The following is a 22109-nucleotide window of genomic DNA, read 5'->3' as shown; positions in this document are numbered from 1 at the left end:
AGACACGTGCTTGTCTTTCTTCGTAGGTTTCCTGGGGATCTCACAGCAGAAGGGACCAACAAGGTAGGCTGCTCTCTGTCTGCGGGTATCTTTGGCTTCTTCACTGGTGCCGAGTGGGGAGCTCTGGGCCCAGCAGGGTGGGCAGCCTGCCGACTGCCTGCGTAGCCTCCTTCCCACACTTGTGGGAAGATTCCAGGCCACCATGTTCCAGGCAGCACCCTGGACCCCGGAGTTAGCGGCACGAACAGCACGAATCACATCCCCTCCCCAGTGGGGGTTATGCCCAGTGACGGAGAGGCACATCAAAGCAAAGCAAGCCTGCATGCGCATCTCATCATCAAAGGCATTCAATGCCTTCCAAGAGAGGTGCCGGGCCCTAGGAGAGAGAAGGGCAGATGTTTAGGTGCGGGGAGGGCAGAGGGAGAGGGCGAAGGCTCTCCAAGTGGCAACACAGTGTCTGGGCTGTAAGCTGAGCATGAAGTGGAGGTTAGTGAGATCAGAGTCTGGGCAGGAGCCGGAGGGGAGGATGCAGTCAGAGGGCACAGCACGTGCCAGGGCCCGGGGGCAGCGCCACGCACGCCTTGTTGGTGGGATCATCAGATCCCATAGGACTTAGTGGGCCGGGGAAGAGGTTTGGCTGCTAAGCCGAAATGATGGGATGCCACTGAAAGTCTTCACCAGGGGCGCAATGTGAGATCTATGTTTTCATGAGGTCACCTCAGCAGCTCTGTACAGGCGACAGGGAGAGGTAGAGGGGACAAGCAGGGAGACCGGGTGGCCTCTTAGACACGGCTGATGGTGGTGGAGGCCGTGCTGGGAGGCGTGGTGTGCATGCAGGTCTGAGCCGCGTTTCAGAAATCACATTACTACTATCCCCAATGTACCCAGAGAGAGACAGCAACCTAAACAGTAAAATGGGAACCATAATAATACTGCCTGACCCTGAATGGTCATGGGGCTCTGATGAGACAACACGTGTAAAAGTGCCACGTGAGCCAGAAAAGCACTTTGCAGCTACAAGCAACTGAGACCCGGTGCCCTGAGAAACGTCCAGGAACACCTGCGGCTTTACCCGTGGGCAGAGACCTCAGAGGGGCCCACCCCACCCGTCTGCAGGGTGGTAGCTGGCTCGACTTCCAGAGCAGACCCGCACCCCCGGGGCCTCTGCCTCACTGTCTTTCAGCTGGGGTTTTACAAGGGGCCAGCCGGCTCCCAGGTGACCCTGAGCAGCCTGGGGAACCAGACGCGGGTGCTGCTGGAGGAGCAGGCGCGGCACCTGCTGACCGAGCAGGAGCGTGCCACCATGGCCTACTACCTGGAGGAGTACCGCGGCGGCAGCGTATCGGTGGAAGCCCTAGTCATGGCCCTGTTTGAGCTGCTCAACACCCACGCCAAGGTGACCCGTGCCTCCTCGGGCAAGGCGGGGCTGGAGGGGCCTGGCTTCAGCTCCCCGGGGGTTCTACATCCTTCCCTGCCTCCCTCTGAACCCCACTCCTTTACTGAGAACCCACAAAGAGTCAGACCCAGCCTGAAGCCTGGGCAGAGACTGGTAACCGAGACAGACCCCTGCCCCCAGCCCCCACCCCCGAACCCCTCAGACTCTCAAGGGAACAGTCCACATGCCTTGTGTTTGGGGTCCCACTGTAGCAGCTTTTTATGCTGGGTGTGGATTTAGAATTGTCTGGATTGCTCTTAAAAAGCAATGCCCAGGCCACACCCCAGGCTGGGTAACTCCGAATATTTCACAAGCCCCCAAGTGACCAAACCATGCTACCCTCTTTGAGAATGCTGCTCTAGTGGAGAAGCCTGTTTGAGATTCAAAAGCTGCACCAAGGAAGAAGTGATTAAATCCACTGGGAGTGGTTACCTTTGGGAAGACTTAACAGAGGGAAGTCAGTTTGAAAAGAAGGAAGAGGAAGGGACAGGCAAGGGCTTCCTGTTCAGGGACTTGGAGCTGGACATGAAGGGTGAGATGTTAGGGAAGAAGAAGTGAGCAAGGAGCAGGGGTTGATGACGCTGGGCCCAGCATCTAGGGGTTTGGAATTTGTCCTAGGACAGTGGTGAGCCACGGAGGGTTAAGGAGGGGTGGGCAGTGGCCAAGTTTGCACGAAGGTTGTTTGGGGTAGCAGGGGTTTCCCAGGCGGTGCTAGTGGTAAAAAACCCACCTGCCAATGCAGGAGACCCAGGAGACGTGGGTTCGATCCCTGGGTTGAGAAGATCCCCTGGAGAAGGGCATGGCAACCCACTCCAGTGTTCATGCCTGGAGAATCGCATGGACAGAGGAGCCTGGTGGGCCACAGTCCATTGAGTCGGACATGGCTAAAGCGACTTAGCATGCACGCCTGCATTTGGGGTGGCAGAGGGCTGTCGTGCCTGCCGGTGGAGCTCCGTGCTGAGTGCCCGGCTTGTCCCGGCCTCCAGTTCTCGCTCCTCTCTGAGGTGAGAGGCACCATCTGCCCCCAAGACCTGGACCGCTTCGACCATCTGGTGCTGAGACGGGAGATTGAGTCCATGAAGGCGCGGCAGCCCCCGGGTCCTGCAGCCGGGGACACCTACTCCACGGTCTCCTACAGCGACACAGGCTCGTCCACAGGCAGCCACGGCACCTCCACCACCGTCAGCTCGGCCAGGGTGAGCAGCCCCTGCCCCATGCCTCACCTTACAGACAGCAAGGGAGTTAAGGCCCATCTGGGTTTGAATCCAGCCCTGGGAGTCTCTGCTAGGACGGGACTCCTGGCCAGCTCTGGGCCTTCCCTTTCAGAGCCTCGGTTTCTTCACCTGTGAAAACCTCCTGATTGCTGGGTGCCTCCTGTGTGCCAGGCATGGGCTCTCAGACACAATGGAACAAGATGGATTGACCCTGCCTCAGGCGCTCACAGGCTGTGGGATGGGATGCAGGTGGGTGGGCTGGGGAAGAAAGGCGGAAAATGCAGGTAATGAGATAAATGGGCCTCCTTGGTAGCTCAGATGGTAAAGAATCTCCCTTCAATGTGTAAAACCCAGGTTCAATCCCCTGGAGAAGGGAATAGCAAACCCACTCCAATATTCTTGCCTGGAGAGTTCCAAGGACAGAGTAGCCTGCTGGGCTGTAGTCCATGGGGTCAAAAAGAGTCGGACACGACTGAGCAACTAACATTTTTCTTAACGAGACAAACAGAACCAGTAGCGGGAGGATCCCATGAGACATCACGCTGGTGGTCTCATTCACGGTAATGGTCGTGGTGACCGGGATCTTCCCTGAGACACCCACTCCTGATTCTCTGGGGCCCCGGAACCCAGCCTGACTCTCTCCCAGACTCGCCAGCCCCCAGAAAGGCATCTGGGCCACCTCAGGGTGTGGCTGTGCCCCCAGGATGCTCAGAGGCGGATGAACCCTGGGAGGCCTTGGGGAGGAAAGGGCAGCGGAAGTGCCTTATTATCCATCGCAGGACCCAGCCAGTTACCGAGACCGGTGCCGTGGGAAAAGTCGGAGCTGGAGGTCAGGAGGGCCGGTTCGGCTCTACCCTCTGCTTCCCTGCCGGTCGGTCATTCAGCACCTCTCTCCTGTGGAAGGGGAGGAGGAGGTCTAGTGCTCTAACCACGGTTACTTCCGACACTGAACTGGGAGCTCTCACGGGGGGAATCTCTATTAGACAGTGTTGGTTGTCCTGTCGGAGGAGGAGGACATGCGATGATGGCCACCTGCAGATACAGGTGGTCAGCGGGCACAGGTGCGCTCACAGCCGCCAGGAGACAGCCCCGCAGCATGCCCGCTTTGTGGGCTTCAGCTCCCAATGCAGCTTTTTTTTTCTCTTAAAGCTCTGGGGATCTGAGCTTCTGGGGAAACTTCTATTCCTCTACCTCCTGTCCCTACCATCCTGAGTCACCTTCATCCCCCGAGTCCTCATCCTTCCTGGGGTGGCTCGGAAGCTGCTGCCCATTCCTCCAGGCTCTGGACACGGCTGCAGACCATTTCTGGGGCAGGGAGGAGGCTGTCCCCACCTGGGGCTGCGTGTTTGGCTCTGATGTGGCACACAGCACACACGGGTGACGAGCTGGCTTCAGGCTGCGGAGCCCTGGCCCGACGGTTCATTTCTCTCTGCGTCCAGCTCCACTGAGATTGGCTTAAGCATGTCCACGTGGGGCTTCAGGAGCCACAAATCACTGCTCTAAAACTTAGGGGGTTGCATACTGCAGTTCTGGGATGATCCCTTTAGAAGCGAGGATGAGAGATCCAGTGGGTGGGATGGGGTGTGTTCTAGCCTGGGAGGTAAGGGGCTTAGGTTTAAGCCCAGCTTCTCTGGGCCTTGGTTTCCCTGTGAGTAGAATGACCTGAGGTCCCTGTGACTCTGGCCACAGCAGCCTGAGGCCCCGAGGGCAGGCCAGGCTGCAGGACTTGGAGGTGTATCCCCAGGAAGGGCTCAGGGCAGGGGTCCCAGCCCCAGCTCAGCGCCTGGGTCTCTCCTGTACCTGGAAGGCACTGTCCCTGACCATCTGAGGCCCCGCTATGGCAGTTGACCCTGCCTTGTCAAAGACACCTTCCCTCCAGATTGGAACACCCTGGGAAAGGCACAGCTCTTAAAAGCTACAGGATGATTTTGAGCAGGAAGTTTGTAGGACAGATGGAAAGGGTCTCCCAGCTTCTGAAATGTGAATAACTATGAGTCTGAGCAAACTCTGGGAGTTGGTGATGGACAGGGAGGCCTGGCGTGCTGCAGTCCATGGGGTCACAAAGAGTCAGACACAATTGAGCAGCTGAACTGAACTGATGAGTCTGAGACCTCCTGGAGAGCACAGGTATGTCAAATCAGGACTGACCAAGGTCAGGACGAGCTCTGGGAGGCGGGTGCTAAGAGAACCATGTACAGGCAGGAGAGGCGACGTGGAAAGGCACCTCCCTCCACAGCGCCTGGCTCTCCCTCCTTGCACTGGGGCAGCAATGCTTCTTTCCCCAGCTTGTTGGGAGAGTAAAGGACAAGCAACCTCCCAGACATGCTGCCCACACTCGGAGGGCAGAGGAAGTGTCTGTTCTTCCCCGTTTCCCAGCCTGGCTGGGGTAACCACCCTGTATCCAGGGCCTTGCAGACACTTGAGGTCTTCTGGAAAGTGCGGGGCTGAGGTTCTGCCATTCCCCTTCCAAACGTCATCCCACGCTGGGCATCTTCCACACGCACAGCCCTGGGCTCCTGTTCACAGGCGCTGAGGTTCTCTGCCAACATGGGGCCTGGGTTTCCCTGGAATCCGGGTCTTCTCTGATGGAGGCTTCCTAACAAGATACTCCTTCAGGCTCTGCCTTTCAACCACAGATGTGACCTTGGACAAGCCACTTCCCTTTGCTTAGCCTCAGTTTTCCCATCTGCCAAGTGGGAATAATGATCCTAGCTTCACCTGCTGGAGACTCCCAGGGTTGCCCCCAGGGGGCAGGCCATCTCCTGATGGCCCTTCTCAAGGACAGTGTTCTTTCTTGGTTTCCTTCTAGGAAGCAGTTAGAATGAAGCCATGCTGACTGTCCCTGTGGGGTCTTCCTCATCCCTCCTTTATTCCTGCCCAAAGCAGTCCACGTGAAGAGAAAAGAAGTTTGGGGAATTTTTGCTTGTTTTGCCATGTGTGTGTGTGAATGTGTGTGTGTGTGTGAGTGTGTGTGAGTGTGTGAGTGTGTGTGTGAAGGGGGTTTGCTGTGCCCACTCCATCCCTTATGTTTATTTGATGTATTTTTCTTTTTGCCTTTTGCCCACCCTTCCTCCCCAGGAGCGGCTGCTGTGGCTTATAGACCTGATGGAGGTACCGTCCTTCTTGCCGAGTGGGGCTCTGGGAATCCTTTAGCTGGGGTGGAGGCAGGGGGCTGTGGCCCTTCCCTCACTCCTTTGTGCCAGCACCCAGCCCGGCGGGGAGACCAGGTTCTTCTTGGCGTTCTCTGTCTCTCCTATTTGCCCACCCATCAGGGCTTTCAGGCTCTGCAGTGGTTCAGACCCCAGCTCTGCCAGTTCCTTGCTGTGTGACCTCAGGAAATGATTGCACCTCCCTGAGCTCAGTTTTATAAACGAGGATGACAGCTCTGTGCTCTGGTTTCCATTTTACAGAGAAGAGGACTGAGGCTCAGGGAGAAGTGACTTTCTCAAGGTTGCTCAGCTAGCGAACGGTAGAGTGTGGATTCCAACCCGGGCCTGCTTACCTCTGAGCTGGTGCTGTTAACACTGCACTCTGGTTGGGATTCTTCCCTGAAGGAGCTCAACCGGATCCTTGTTAAGCATCATCTGCCTATCAATCTATCGATCCATCTCTGTTTCTGCTCTCTTCCTCCTTATCTCCCTTTTGTTCTGCTAGCAAATTTCGATTGAGTGATTGCTCCAGGGTCTGCACAGTTGCAGTGCTGGGAATACAGTGGTGAGCAACACAGAAATCCTTTCCATTGTGGGATTTAGAGTGGAGCAGGAGTGACAGACTAAACCAGATGAAGAACTGAAACGCGCAGCGTGCCAAGTGGTGAGAAGTGCTGAGGAGAGAATATGAAACTGGAAAGGGGCGTGGTCAGGAAGTGACACCTGAATAGGACCTGAAAGAGGGAAGGAAGATGGTCCTGCCCACAGCTGGGGGAGAGCATTTCTAGTAGAAGGAACAGCAAGTGCAAAGGCTTTGAGGTGGTACCCAGAGTGTCTGAGCAAAGTCCACGAAGCCAAACACTGGAGCAGTAAGTGAGGGGAAGGGCAGTGGCGGATTAGTGCTGCGGACTTGGAGTTTGTGTCTGAGTGTGATGGGAGCTGTTGGCAAATTGGAACAGGGGCCGACATGGTCTGACTGGTCTGCCTTAGTTGTACCTGGATGCCGCTGCTGGTGGAGAGTGGACGAGTGTGGGTTTGAACCAAAAACAGGTTCATTCCCAGGCAGGTGCTGGGGAGCTTGTGCAGCCCGAGCTGCTAAGAGATGTGATAACAGGCTCTACAGGGGCCAGCTCTTCCTGCTGCCTGGTCAACCATGGCCTCAGCGTCTCTTGGGAACCCCCTCCCTCCAAACACACACAGCAGGTCTCAGGCTAGACGCCCCACACTGCCTGCATGCGAAGCCACAGGACAGACACCTCCTCCTGGAAGCCCCTCTGTGTGGGAATGCAGGGCACCAGACCCATCCTGGAGGTAGGAGCCCACACCCTTCCTCTGCCCTGTCCCCACCATGCAGTGGCACCCATGGGAAAGCCCCTCACCCACCACCAGCCTGTCTTCCCATCTGTACAACCCAGGTAGGCTCCCAAAGCTCCTCCAACCCTGAGAGTCCTCTCTGTCGAGAGAGTCTAGAAAATATTCCAGGGGAGGCAGTACAAGGAATGGCTGCCCTGTGTTCCCACTGCTTCCCTGTTTTTGAACAAGGGTTGCATCATTCCTCCTAAGGAACCTCTTCCTAAGGGGTCGAAATGACATTCACTTATTCCCTACTACGTGCCCAGCACTAGCCCACAAAACTACCATGTATGAGTGAGCTTTTGCTGCAGAGATGCTGAGTAACAAACAACCCCCACGATCTAGATGGACATCAACTCACAACATTTCTTGCTCATGCACAAAAATTATTTCACCCAGGAAACACACGCATTTTTCATGTCTCCATTAAAACGCCCGCCCCGTTGCTTTAACCTCTTGCTGAATGTTTTCTTCGGCACACAAGGAGAGCTGGTGGGGTCCACCAGCAGGGACCTCAGCTTTCTCCTGTCTGTGTCCCCAGTGCCAGCCCAGGGCCTGGGACAGGGTGGAGGCCAAGGAAATGCGAAGCAGGAACTGGAATGAAACCTCATTCCCTGGTCACTCAGGATCACCGTCTCCCTTTCCAGCCTCCTAAACAGTTACCTCCTCTGTCATAGGAAACTGTCCTCTGCTCTGGCGCTCAGACGGGCAGGGTGGCAGGCGCCGGCTCTTGTGACCCAGTTGCCCCAGACAGATGCCCCAGTTGGAGCCAGTTCCCATTTAGCCCAGAGTCCCTGGGTTGCGCTGCACGGGTTATCCATCCCAGGTTCAACACGGCTCCTTCTGCAGCCATTTTCCCTCAAACCAGACACAATCGATCAGAGGAAATCAGATGCAGCCTCCCGCTTCAACAAATTGTGTTTAGTTTCCATTTGTCTAATAGATAGTCAGCCCTGGGAGTTTTCTGCCGCCTCCAGACAGTATCATCACCCTCCCATAAAGATGTCGGCCAGGAGAGCTTTGTAAAAGAAGAAAGGGCTGCCTGACATTTCTTGAATTCCTGAGGCAGAGGGGCTTAAATGAACAGCCTCTGGAATCTCACACACTAGGGTTGGCTCTCCCAACTGGTAGCCATGTCACCTTGGGCAGGTGACTTAAGCTTTTGAAGCCTCAGCTCCTGCATCTGTACAATTGGCTGATAAGATCAGCCATCTGTGGGTTGCTGTGGAGATCAAGTGAGATCCAAGGTGTGGAGTACTCAGAAGTTGGTTCTGTTGATACTCTAAAGGCCAGCAAGGACTTCCCTGGTGGTCCACGGGCTAAGACACCAAGCTTCCAATGCAGCAGACCTGGGTTTGACTCCTGGTCAAGGAACTAGATCCCACATTGCTGCAACTAAGAGTTTGCGTGCTGCAAGTCAGGATCCTACATGCCTCAACTAAGACCCAGCTCAGCAAAATAAAAGAAGGAAGGAAGGAAGGAAATTAGGGTTGGCAAAGGTCACTGCAGAGAACTGCAGAGGGAAAGGGGTTGAGAGGCCAAGGCCAACCTTGTGCCCACCAGGTAGATGTCATTGAGGTCGGGGCGCAGGGGAACTTGCCCTGCTGAGAGCCTTAACCAGAGCCTTCCTCCTCCTGGATTTGCCCTCCAGGCCCCTCATGTGTCTCGAAAGGGGCTCCCCATCTTGTCAAAGGATGCTTGGGCTGAGGTCACTGCCTCTAAAGGCCATTGCAGTCTCCCCTGCAATAATGCGAGAAGGGGGTATGGGCGTGGCTGTCAGCACTTGGTAGCGCCAGCCTCTTCCCCTTGGCCTCCATGCCTTCCTGCTCAGCCTGGGCCAGAGGAGGATGGAGAAGCTCCAGCCTGTTTTGGATGCCTCCTGCTGCAGAGACCCCTGACTGTTAAAGCACCCCTTCCCAGAAAGAGGGAGCAAGCGATGAGAGGTTGACATCCCACCTACTGCAATCGGCCTCTGGTCCAACCCGGTTGGGTTAGCTCCTCTGCTAGGCAGACCCCTCCCTAGTGGGGGAGCAGGAAGGAGCCCATCTATGGAGCCCAGTCACTGCTGCTCCTTATTTATACGATATCAACTTTAAAAATATTCACAGCCTAGAAGTTGAGAGTTGTGTTTTACTTGGTGGAGAGAACTGAGGACATAACATCTCAGAAAACTCAGGAGACTGCTCCAAAGAGGCAAGGGCCAGAGGAGCCAGGATATATAGGAGTTTTTGCAACAAAAATCAGGCAGTCAGACCCTCAAGAGATTACGGTTCGTTAAAGAAAACCAGGTATCTCAAGGAATTTGATGCTTTTCTGTATATGGGAAGATGCAAGAGTCTGGGCTCACTGAAACCATTCCTTGGCTATGCACCTCAGCTCTCTGGGGCCAGTATCCTGTATTTTCTCACCCTGAGTTCCCTCGGGGCCCACAGCTCTAGTGTGGTGGCTTGGTGGCCGCCGCATCCTTTGTTTACTGCTACAGCAGCAATGTTTTCATTCACACAGACGTGCTGTCTATAGCCCCCCTCCAAGGAAGCTGCCCCGTGCACAGACAGGGACACGGTGAAGCTGGAATTAGTCTTTTCCCTTGAGTAGAACATCCCATTCCCTTCCGAGAGACCTCAGCAATGCCCCTACCTCCGCAGAACCGTAGATTCACCAGAGGATGTTAGTAACCCTCTGGGTGGGTGCAGCTTTGCCTGGGCCAGCGTGTGAAACAAGGACCCTTCCTCCAAGCCGGTGCATTGAGGCGCATCCTCCCCTCTGTGTGAGGACTGGGGGTGCTGGAAACTGCTTCCAGGAAACAAAACCAAGTCCATGGAGGCCAGCCCCTGCTCCCCTCGGAGCCTGCTTTTTTCCAGCTACCACCTAGGAGAGATAGACTAAACGCTGCTTTAGGACTGGTGGAGGGGGGTTCACCTTTTCTGTGCCATGGACCACTCTGGCAGGCTGGCAAAGCCCTGGGGACCTTTCTCAGAGTAACAGTTTTAAATGTTTAAAAAGAAAACATGTAGAATGACAAAGGAAACATCATAAAATGCTGTTTTCAAAGACGGGAAGAAATATTGAAAGGTGTGGTTTTTTCTTAGTATGCCCCATGACAAGGTCTGATGGCACGTCGGTAACAGCTGCAATTGTGAGGCCGTGATGAGCATAAATGGGACTTTGCGGCATCTGCAGTGTGATACGAAAGAACTGTGACAGTGTCCCAGGCGCTGCTGATTCCACAAGGCTGTGTTGCCTCCACTCATAATGGAAGGAGATGCTACATTTCAGTTAGAGGTTAATGAAAATAAAGGATCCAGGGTTTTCCTCCAAGCAAGTTCAGACTCCTTCCTGAAGCCCTGCTTTCCATTTCTGGGCCTGACCTGGAGACTCCGCTTCATGCCCTCTGTCCGCTGAATGACATCCTTTTCTTAAGAGCGTTGGGAGGGAGATGCAAAGGGGTAGAAGGAAGCCTGGGCTGTGCTGGGACGAGGGACACCCTCGTCTCGGGAGGACTTTGTGCACTGGCTTCCCTGGGCCCTTTCTGCCTCTGTGCTTCGGTGGCCGAACATGGTAGCAGCAGTGGGCCAGCTGCTCAAAGACCCCGTGCCGGTCCCCACGGCCTCAGCCTGGTCGGTGAGCGCGGGCTCCCAGCCCTCTGTGAGTGTGGGGACCGGTCCTCTCCCTGCCCTGTCTCTGCCCTTCCCTCCAGCATCCAGACTTCCACCCAGGCCGGTGCTCAGAGAGGCTGGGGGCTGCTTGATCGATGGGTCTCCACCAGCACAGCCAGCGCCCGGGGTCCACCCCTCGATCCTTTTAGATCCCCAGACCTGTCCCCTTCACTCTGGGCAGCCCCCTCCTCTGCCCCCCAAGAATGCCAGGACTCTCTGGCTCCGCCGGCTGTGGTCACTCCTGCCCCCACTGCCCACACCGTGGCTGGGTCCACAAGCTCCTCTTCTCCAGCTCCGGCAGGGCCACCGCCTCTGGCTTTTCCTGCTCTTCCTCCCTTTGGCCTCCTCTTCTTGGTCTTTTCTCCCCGTCTCCTCCCTTCTTTGTCCTCTCTGATGCTCACTCCCCCTCTGTAGTTTGTCTCTCTCCCATGGCCCTCTTCCGCTCAGCATCGCCCCCCGCCACCCCCCGCCCCCCACCCCGCCCCGCTGCAACCTTCCAGAAGCCGCTGGGACTCCCTGCCTCAATTTTCCAGAGACAGAGAGAGGAGGGCACCCCCAGCCTTGGGCCTCCGGTGCATTCGGCAGGGGTGGGGGGCAGAGGTGTTGGGGAGCCTGTTGTCCAGACTTCAGAGTAAAGAAGCCAGAGGAACAAAGAGCTGAAAATAGCACCTTTATGTAAGAGCCCTCCCCTTGTAATGAGAGGGCGGGGTAGCGGAGCCCAGGAAAGGGGCTGAGTGGGGAGGGGAGAGAGAGGGGAGGAGGGGGCGGGGAGCAGAGAGCCTCCTTCTGCTGGGGGTGGTACCTGGGCCACCCAAGGCCTTTTGGGCCTCTGTTTCCAGAACCATGAGTCCATCTGGCAGAGGCCAGCTCGAGTGATGGCCCCTCGTGATTTCATTTCATTTTTGCCCCACAGTGCCCCCAAACCAGACCCTGGAATATCTAGAACCCTGATTGGGCCAACTCAGACAAAAAAAAAAAAAACGAGTTCTCTCTGAAAGGGAGATTTCCTGAACCGCCACAGATTTGAGGAAGAAGGGGGTGAGGGAGCCACCGCCGCAGGTCCTGAGGGCATCCCGGCTCTTGGGGGAAGTCCTCTGGATGACAGACTCAGACCTTGAATAGGGTTCAGCTTTCTGCTCTGTCCTTGCTGTGTGACCTTGGGCAAGTGGCCTTCCGTTTCTGGGCCTCAGTCACCTCAGCTGTAGAACTGATGAAAAAGAGTCCCACCGGGCAGGATTCACTGAGCTGCCAGATCTAAACCCTCAGCTCGTCTCTGGCCTCCGTGGGTGCAGGAGGAGCCCCCCCAACCCCCGACCACGGAGCAGCTGGGGCTGAGAGGGGGACGGGAAGAAGGCCAAGATGCTCCGGCCGGCTCCTGCGCGAGCTCTGACCTTGGTCCTCTTCTCGAAGCCTGTCCCGGAAGCGTTTCTGCTGACGCATCCCCCGGGTTCTTAGCCTGCTGTCTGCAGCTATTTCAGACGCACAAGGAACATGGCTCGGGGACTCGGGGCTCCTGAGCGTCTGGATTCGGCAGATGGAGTCTGGCAAGGCTAGGCTCCAACCCGTCTGCCGTTTGCTCCACTTCAGGCCTTCCTCCCAGGGCTGGACGCCTGTCCACACTCCACCCTCACCCTCCCGCCCATCTATCCCTGCCTTCCATCTTGGCTCCAGGATGTCATTAATAACGGAGTGGCTGAGGTCTGGGGCCAGCGATGGCCTTGTTCTTTCTTGTTTCAGAGAGGGTCCTCCTCCTGGAGTCCCTTGGTTCTTACAGCATCTAATTCTGGGGTCCTGCTAAGATTGCATGGGCTTTGGGGTCACCCTGATGTGGGTTAGAAACCTAATCTGCTGTAGAATAGTCCTGTTGCCTTGGACAAGTCACTGCTCTCTCTGAGCTTAAGTGTAAAAATTGTGAGCCGGGACAATCAGAGTGCCTACCTTACAGGGTCATAAGGAGAATCAGTGAGACCATGTAAATAAAATGCCCAGCAGGGGTCTAGCATGCAGCAAGGCCTGCCACAGTTTGGAGTTCTCCCATGCCCTTTCTAAGAAAAAGTCACACCTGCCCTGTAGTGCTGGGCGAAGACATGCTTGTGTTATCAGACTCCGGGTCCTTTCCTTGCTCCCTCCCTTTGGCCCTATCACAACGCCAGCTTCCATCAGTGATTCCGAACAAGAGTTTGTGTGCAGCTCCTGTGTGCGTGGCCCTCTGGTGGGTGTTGGGAACACGGGGACCTGCTCATCTTTTATCCCAATGAGCTTTCCTCATAAGTCAAGGCTGCCTGTTAAATGCTTGTTGATCAACTAAATGAATGTTCAAAGCTCCTGATACCAGAACAGGACAGAATCCCATATCTTTGGTCCAACCATGGACTGTCATCTAAGCCCCCAGGGTGTCTGCAGGCTGAGTTTTGGGGGCAGGCGGCAGTAGCTAGCTACATTTCAGGTGATGGAGGCCCCTCTCATCCTTGCTATAGACACCTCCCAGGTCTCTGACCTCCTCGGGGCCTCCTGCTGAGGCCAAGGCAATGACTGCCCAGTCTTGGGAAGTCATTGCATGTAACCTGCCTGTCTTGCCATTCACCTTCACCCTAGATGGCTTGTTTGCCCAGGCGGACTGACTCCTGGGAGCACTGGACACATTACGATTTTGGGGGAGGGGGTGTATCGGAGGACCACTGTTTCCTTCCATCGAAGTGTTCACCTAGGCCAGGGCATGTGCAGCCATTCAGTTCCTGGGGCAGATTTATAAGATCCCAGGGTTCTAGTGTGACAGTCACTTCCCTTCAGATACTGTGCCAGGCTCTGTTTGAGCACTTTTCAAGTGTTAATGCATCAACTCCATGAGGGAAGGACTGCTGTTTCCCCGCCTTACAGATGAGGACACTGAGGCACAGAGCAGTCCAGTGGGTTGTCCACCATCACTCAGCTGTGAGTGGCAGAGCTGGGAGTGATCTCAGAGAAGCCAGAACTGGTGCCTCTGATCAAGGTGGGAAGGAGCAGCTCTCCCCTCCTCAAGGGTGCCCCCTGTCCTTGTATCACCGAGGCCGTCAAGAACATCTTCCTGTGAAGTGGTATGTGAGAGATCAGAGTGGGGTGGGCAGGAGATGTCAGGATGTTTGCACAAGCTCAGGTTTGCTGGTAAAAGGCAGTTGACCTGGCCTGACACTGCCCCAGAGGCATCACAAGACCAGATGAGGCATCCTGGGTGAGAAAGGCTCATGCTTGGGAAGGCAGAGCGTCTTGTTGCCCGGTGGGTTCCCATGGTGCCTGCCCAGAATACTCAAGGCTTCAGGAGGCTTATTTGAGACAAGGATCAGTAAGGAGTGACCTGGCAGCCTCTGCTCTGGGGGTATGGAGTCAGGGGCCTCCTCCCATCCCCCCGCACCTTCACTCTCGTTATACCTTCACTTTCATTCAAACCATCATCGCTGCTCTCCATGACCTACGGTAGCAGCCTGGGTCAATTCTATGTCTACTCAGGCCTCCTCCCCATAACAGCCAGAGTCATTGATTAATTCATTCACCCATCAATTCATTCATGGATTAATTAGTTTGCTCAATAAATATTTATCAAGCAGTCACTATCCTGAATACACTATCCTGAATACAGTAGGGACCAGGTGGTCACAAGTCCTGCCTCTGAGGAGTTAACCTAGTAGGAAGACATACAATGAGCAAACCAATAGTACCCCATCAGGTGGTGCTAAATCTTACACAGAAAAATGAAGCAGGGTCAAGGGTTAGACAGAGTTGTGGGGGTGGAGGGGGTGCTGTTTGAAACAGGGCTGGTCAAAGAAAGCCTCACCAAGGCCTAAAATGAGGGAGTGAACCAGGAGCGCTGTGCTGGCAGAGCAGCGAGTGCGAAGGCCCTGAGGCAGGAACCATCCCATCCTGCTGCAAGAGTAGCAAGAAAGGGCCCAGAATTCATTGCGCCCAGTGAATGCAGTTTGGAATTTCCTCCACTTAAGATGGAAAGAGCCTGGAGGGTTATGAGCTGGCGTGAGACATCATCTGACTTGTGTTTCAAGATTACATCCTGGCTGCTGGTAAGGAACAATGTGATCAGTGCAAAGGAGAAAAATAAAGCAGGGCAGGGGTGAAGGTTGTGATTTTAGGTGGGACAGGGAGGCCTGGCGTGCTGCGATTCAAGGGGTCGCAAAGAGTCAGACATGACTGAGCGACTGAACTGAACTGAACTGAACTGTCGGAGTAGATCTTTTTGTGGAGGTGATATTTGAGTAAGGTCTTGAAGGAGGTGAACAAACAGAGCTCACTTTGCGGATAGTTCTGGGGAAGAATGTTCCAGACAGAAGGAAGAGCCAGTATAAAAACCCTGACATGCCTGCACAGCTCTAGCGTGACTCGAAAGGAAGTGAGCAAAGGGGATCTTCTTCCAAGGCAGACCTGACTACATCTCCATGGCAACCCACTGTCCTCAGGCTTAGGTCTAAGCAGCTCTTGACTGCTGTAGAACCCCTGAAGATTCTCAAGCATCCTCTGTCCTCCCAGCGTTATGCACATCCCTCCCTCTGAAACACCCATCATTCTTTCCTTTGCCCAGCTTTAACCTGTGCTCCTTCCTCCAGGAAGACTTCCTGGATGACCCTTCCTTAGCTGCATTATATAACTGTGTTTCCTCACCCTGTGCAGCCTCCTCCTGGCTTATTTGTGTCGACCCTGCTGTCTCTAAGGCTTCCCAGGTGGGGCAGTGGTAAAGAATCTGCCTGCCAGTGCAGGAGATACAAGAGACTCGAGTTTGATCCCTGAATTGGGAAGATCCTCTGGAGTAGGACACAGCAACCCACTCCAGTATTCTTGCCTGGAAAATCCTATGGACAGAGGAACCTGGCGAGTTACAGTCCCTGAGGTCACAAAGAGTCGTGCATGACTGAGCAGCTGAGCACGCACACCATCGCTAAGCTACTGAAGGCAGGGGAGGTGTCTCACTTCCTCTAAGTCCCCAGGCCCTCAGTCAGGAGCACTGAGACTGCTCAGGATTAATCCCTAAACTTGAGACTTGACCTGGGTGATGGTCAGGGAAGTTTGTTGTCATCCTGAGTCCTGTGGTGTGGAGAGAAGTGACTGCAGAGCCCTCAGGAGCCCCCCTCAGGAGTTTAAAGAAGAGCTCTGCTCAACCTCCTGGTGTGGGGTGTCTATCCATGGCCTTACAGCAGCTCAGTGTCACTTGAGGAAGCATTAGGCATCTGGTTAGTTAGGAAAAGAAGGAAGAAATGAGCATCTTTGCAAAATAAGCGCCACTGAAACCATAACCCTTCCCCCCTCCCCCAGGATACACCATAAAAACCCTTAAAATTAAAACAGAGAGAGAAGGACTTCCCTGGTTGTCCAGTGGTTAAGAATCCACCTTCCAGTGTAGGGGACATGGGTTCAATCCCTGTTCGGGGAACTAAAATGTTACATGCCTGCTAGGGAGCAACTAAGCCCGCCAGCCACAACTAGAAGGAAGCCTGGGCACAGCAATGAAAGATCCCGCATGCGACAGCTAAGACCCAGTGCAGCCAAAATAAGTGAGTAACTGATTAATTAAAAAGAGCTAGAGACCTTCCCCATCCGCCCCTCACTTGCCGTTTTCACACCTCCCTGGGGAATCGTGGAGAGAGAACCCTCGGGTTGAGGAGTTGAGCCTGTTGAGCGTGGGCCGAGCTTCAGGGATTGCCAGTCAAGGCCAAAGCCACCCTGCAGCGTTTCTACGTAGTTCCGGGGAGGCCTGGAAAGTCTCCAAGAAATTGAACTGCTTGAAATTGATTTCAAAGTGAAAGGCAGGAAAATCATCATTCGTTTTACCATGTAAGTTCCCACGGAGTGGGGCTTGTCAGGAAACACGGAAGCCCCACGAAGGTGTCTTAGGGCCTGCAGAGTTCTGTGTCCTAGAGAGCAAAGTGGTTCTCCCCCTCAATGTGTATTTGCTCACGGGGCTTTCTTCTCTGTTCTAGAACACTCTGGACCTGGAGGAGACCGGGGAGGCCGTCCAGGGCAATGTGAACACCCTCTCAGACGTTTCCCTGGTGAGACCCCCCACCTCTGGGAAAACCATGTCATTGTATTTTCCCCCTCCTGGGTCTCATTGTATTTTCAGGCCCCTGGGGGCTGGCTCCCTGGTGAGACCACAGGGAGGGGACTGAAGCCCTCAGCAAAGAACTCTCAGCGAGTTCCAGGATTTGAGGCAGGGCTGTCAGGCTGTTTGACTGTTTGCTGAGTTGGTGTTACTTTTGATACGTTATCTGAACGTTATCATAGCAAGGACTGAAACATGAATTGTGTGACGAGAGCGCTTCTCAAGGAGGCCCTGTGACTGCGCTGGGAAAGGGGGTGAAACGTGATCTCACGCCCATGCGCACTCAGCAGCAATCCGGAGAGTCTGCTTTGTGATCTGACTCACGTGGCTTTCGAATCGCCTGGGCTCTGAAGCCAGACTGCCAGGTCCAAATCCCACCCTGTGCCGCTGACTGTGTGACTTTGGGCAACTTTCTCAACTGCTCTGTGCCTCAGCTTCCCCATCTGTAAAATGGGGTGTAATAATAGTGTACCACCCCTAAGCCCGCAACAAGGGGCAAATCAGTTATTCTAAGTAAAACATCGGGAACAGAGCCATGCCAATGCTGGATGCTGGCACAGGGAGGGGGCACAGTGACGACAGAGTCTTCCTCTCACCATGCACCTGCTGGATCTCAGGCCCCTTGCTAGTGCAGCACACGCGCTACTGCTCACCTCCCCACGACTCTGCTGAGTAGGTCGTTTCCTCCATGGCCCCGAGGTGCACTCAGAGAAGTGCTGTGCCCTGCCCAGGGCCACACAGCAGCCTGGCCCACCTCTGTCCACCTTCTACCCATCCTCTCCCATCAGTCCTGTCACATCTCCAGGCTCCAGGAGCCATGATAATCCCCTAAAGAGAAAAGCCAGAGAGGCCTCTTCTGTTTTCATCTTTGCATCCCGCCTCTAATTAAGTCCCGTTCCCTGTGACAAGCCCTGGCCGATGCCAAGAACTTCAGTTCCTGAAGGTAACGATGCCATCCCCAGAGACAAGATCCCGATGCTTATCAGCTGCTCAGATGCTAGGAGAAGTTTTCCACTCGGGTGTTGCATTATTCAGAGCAGCATGGCCAGGAGCTGATAGAGCAAGGACAGAATTCCAGCCAGGGTCCAGTGCACTGGGGCGCTCGGGTCTCCCCTCTAACGGCCCCAATGGGCTCTGACTCCTTCTATTCCTGTTGGGTCTTTTGGCAGGATGATGTCAAGTCCACCTCCAAGGGGCTGCCTAGCTACAAGCCGCCGCCTCCCCCTCCCCCTCTGACCCAAGGCCACGACCACCTCCTCATCCAGCCGAGGAAGCCAGACAGAGAGGACCTCCAGCCGCCTTCCTCCACGTCTTCCCACTCGGGCATCGTCTTCTCGGCTCCGCGGAACAGGAGCCCGCCCGCGGGTACCGCTCCTGCGCCGGAGGCCCCCACAGCACAGGACTCGCCCTCCTCCCCCATCTACACCTCCATCTCCCCGGCCAACCCCGGCTCCAAGAGGCCGCTGGACACCCACCTGGCCCTGGTCAACCAGCACCCCATCGGCCCCTTCCCGCGGGTCCAGTCACCCCAGCACCTGAAAAGCCCCCCCGCAGAGGCCACGTTGGCTGGCGGTGGCCTTTCCCCACCCTCCCCCTCCAGCCGCCCAGACCAGGCGGGCACGAACCAGCATTTTGTCCTGGTGGAGGTGCACCGCCCGGACAGTGAGCCAGACGTGAATGAAGTGAGGGCGCTGCCCCAAACACGCAGTGAGTACCGCAGGCCCCAGTGGGCTGGGCTCGGGGAGCCGCTGTGTCACCTTAGGGGTGTCCCACTGGGGGATTGATCTGCTCATTGGCGCAGCTCAGGTGGGGCCAGGTGCCCTCCCAGTGGGAGGCCTTCGAACCCAGTCCTCCCCCATTAAAGGTCAGGGGAGCCGGGGAACAGGGCCCCGAGCCGGCCCGGAGGGGCTTTGGAGGCAGAGGCTGGAACGAGAGTCCCAGCTCTGCTGTCACTGGCTGTCTGACTGTGGGTGGGCTGCTGGGCTGTCCCATGGGGGCTGGAACAGTTCTGTAACTGTTGCTTCTGCCAGCTGGCTGTGAGGGTGGGATTTCTCCTCTAGGACCTGGTCACCCTGCACCGACCTACCGGTCTCCCCAAGAAGACGGAGCCTGTTCAGGGCAGGATTGGCTTTGTGATCTCTGTCCCCCAGAGCTGGTGCCGAGGGACAGGTGGACATTGAAATTGTCACCTCTGGACCCCTGGAGGTCTCCTGGCTCGGGGCTGCAGGGTCAGAGTGCAGGGTCCACCTTCCAGACACCTGGGAGGCCAGCCCGGGGCTGTAGCCCCGGGGTTTTCAGAGGATGTCCAACTGGGGAGGTGGCAGGAAGGGAGAGCTGGTTTCCACCCTGTGAGCCTGAGCCCACCACGAGGCCTGCGTCCCCTCCCTCCTGGTCGTGAGTTGGGTCCGTTTTGTTGGATTCTGCTGCCATCTCGTGGCTAAGGTGACACGTAGGACTGCCGTGGCCAAGGAGGGTGGGTGGCCAGCCAGGTCAGGGGACATTTGCTGAGCGCCTGTGGTATGCCAGTAAGGGACGGACTAGGATGCGGAAGGCGGGGTGCCTGCATTCAGTAGCTGATTGAGGGAAGGCTGCTAAGGCAGAAGGTGGCGGGGGAGTGGGGGGTGGGAAACCCAAGCTGTCATGTCAGATAGATGGCCCTGGACCTGGCACTGAGCCGCACACACATGATGATAAAGCTGGCAGGTGTGCCGCACTCTCCGTGAGCCAAGGTGTTCTTGGGAACGTGCCTGTGTTAGTAACTCACCCAGTTCTCTCAGCAGCTCTGTGAGGCTGGTACTGTTATCACCCCCATTTTACAGACGAAAGAGACGGAGACGCAGTGACTGTGGAGCCAGGCAGGCTAGCATAAGCCTGGTCACCCCGTATGTCCTGTCTGTTAGTGTTTATGATAATCCATGGGATAGGCATCATTGCCCCTGGGTTGGAACCAGGACACTGGGGTTCAGAGAGGCTGTGTAACTCACCCAGGATTGCCCAGCTGGTCAGAGGGGATTCAGACCCCACCTGCCAGACCCCAGAGTGTCTCAGACTCAGGGGCCAAGCCGTTACATACCTAGAGGAGTGGATTGGGTTTGACTATCGCGCCAGAGGGCACGTGCCAACCCCTTAGCTCAGGCCAGGTGGGGTCAGCCAGGGCACAGACCAAGCATGGCAGACCTTCCTTTTTTTCCCCCCAAGAAGCTTAAAATTCCACTTTTATGTGAAATTTGAATGTGTTGGTCCATCATTAAATATTGACAACACTAAGAGTTAAAACAAACAAAAAAACCCATATCTGTGGGCTGGATTTGCCTCCTGACTTTTTTTTTTTTTTTTTAACCATTTTGCCAGAGGCTGTCAAGGCAGACATCCTGGAATTGGCAGCCTTGGGGCCAGACCCCGTTGGAAGGGCAGGTCTCAATAGGTGGAGGGTGGCAGGAAGTCTCTGCCCAGGGAATCCCCCGCCCAGCCTTCTGACTTGCCCCTCAGCTCCTCCGGGAAGCCCTTACTGACCCCAGCTCTACACATCCGTCTCCTCCTGTCCCCACCACAGCCGCCTCCACGCTCTCCCAGCTCTCAGATAGCGGGCAGACCCTGAGCGAGGACAGTGGCGTGGACGCCGGCGAGGCCGAGGCCAGTGCCCCCGGCCGAGGCAGACAGACGGCGCCCGCCAGGAGCAGGAGTGGCAAGGAGACACCTCGGAACGAGAGGCCCGCCGAGGGGGCCACCAAACCTGTAAGTGAGACGGGGGGTGTGCAGAAGGCAGGCGGGGGGAAGTCTGGTTGAGGGTGAACAACAGGAAGTCCCGACCAGGGTTCAGCTTGGCAAGTGACCGCAAGGGAGGTGCTGAGCACCCCCGTCACTGGGCAGATGTGGGTGTCCAGAGAGACCTCTGTGTTCAGAGTCCGAAGGCCGCCGCTCTGCCATTGATGCAGACAGGCCAGGTGCTGATGGTTGTTCTCATGGATCATTACGCTCCCTTCCAGCGTAGGGTGGAGGTGAGGCAATCAGGCCAGATTCAAGTCCTGAGGCCATCTCTAGCAGCCTTGGGGCAGCTGCTTACCCTCCCGAGCCTCAGAATTAAACAGCTGGGCGCACCAAGCGCTGTGCTCAGTGCTAGCACACAGCACGCTCCCAGCAAAGGGCTGGAGTCTGCGTCCTGCTGACCTAGGGGCCTGTCGTAGCCAGGCCAGCCCCCAGGCCAGGCCCACCCCACAAGAAGGCCTGCCGCTACCTTCCTTCTTCATACTGCAGCCCGGGCTCTTGGAGCCCACGTCCACCCTCATCCGCGTGAAGAAAAGTGCAGCCACCCTGGGCATTGCCATCGAGGGTGGTGCCAACACCCGCCAGCCTCTGCCTAGGATCGTCACAATTCAGGTACGTCCCCAGGGACCTGCTTGACCATCTCTCCCTACCCCAAAGGTCCCTCTCTCAGCCTCCCCAGGGGTTTGCCATGCCCAGAGGCAACCCGGCACCCACAGGCAGCCCCAGGCTCATAGCACTTGGCTCTCGCCGAGCCTCAGTTTTCCTCATCAGGGCCGTGGACACACAGACTGTGGCTCCCTGGTTGGCAGTGGGGGGCAGTCCAGGCCAGCCCTAGGGTGTCCCAGGTTACACATCCTGTGTCTCACTCCTGCAGCGAGGCGGCTCAGCCCACAACTGCGGGCAGCTCAAGGTGGGGCATGTGATCCTGGAAGTGAACGGGGTGACGCTTCGGGGCAAGGAGCACCGGGAGGCCGCGCGCATCATTGCGGAGGCCTTCAAGACCAAGGAGCGCGACTACATCGACTTTCTGGTCACCGAGTTCAACGTGCTGCTCTAGGGGCCGAGGCCGGAGGGCCTCCCATCGCTGCCCAGCCCCTAGCCCTGGTCCCTCCTCCCTCCTGGCACTATTGAGCTCCTTCGGGGGCTGGAGCTGCATGGCCAGGGTAGCAGGAAGACATCCCTCCCCCCATTCCATACTGGCCCTTTGGACCAGAACCAGGAGAAGAGAGCTGGGCGAGGCAAACAGAAGGTCAAGTCAGGGTATAATGCAATGCCTGGTATACAGTAGGCGCTCAATACAAGCGTGAAACCTCAGGAAGGGGAGAAAGAAAAGGGAAGGGTGGAGCACCTGTGTCTTCACCTGAAGCCTCCCAGGGCCTGTAACTCTGGGTTTAGTGCTCCCTGGCCAGCTAGGACCTGGCCTATCCCCCGATGCCGGAGTCTTTGTCTGGAATGAAG

The 22109-nt window shown here is 56.1% G+C and overlaps 1 protein-coding gene across 2 annotated transcripts in view; it reads left to right on the top strand.

The window, feature by feature from the left end:
• WHRN (whirlin) overlaps window positions 1-21708 on the top strand; it is an 89278-nt gene extending 67570 nt beyond the window's left edge. For both annotated transcript variants that reach the window (XM_068974362.1, XM_068974363.1), the window contains 8 exons: window positions 27-63; window positions 1184-1396; window positions 2422-2631; window positions 16765-16836; window positions 18056-18593; window positions 20440-20621; window positions 21141-21263; window positions 21526-21708. In XM_068974362.1, the coding sequence (XP_068830463.1) occupies window positions 27-63; window positions 1184-1396; window positions 2422-2631; window positions 16765-16836; window positions 18056-18593; window positions 20440-20621; window positions 21141-21263; window positions 21526-21708 (1558 nt within the window). The remainder of the gene's footprint in view (window positions 1-26; window positions 64-1183; window positions 1397-2421; window positions 2632-16764; window positions 16837-18055; window positions 18594-20439; window positions 20622-21140; window positions 21264-21525) is intronic.
• Window positions 21709-22109: the final 401 nt, after the last annotated feature.

The sequence above is a fragment of the Capricornis sumatraensis genome, chromosome 6, assembly GCF_032405125.1.
Source record: "Capricornis sumatraensis isolate serow.1 chromosome 6, serow.2, whole genome shotgun sequence".
In the NCBI taxonomy this organism is placed as follows: domain Eukaryota; kingdom Metazoa; phylum Chordata; class Mammalia; order Artiodactyla; family Bovidae; genus Capricornis; species Capricornis sumatraensis.
Note: the sequence above shows the minus strand (reverse complement) of the source record. Positions and strands in the feature narration are given on the sequence as shown.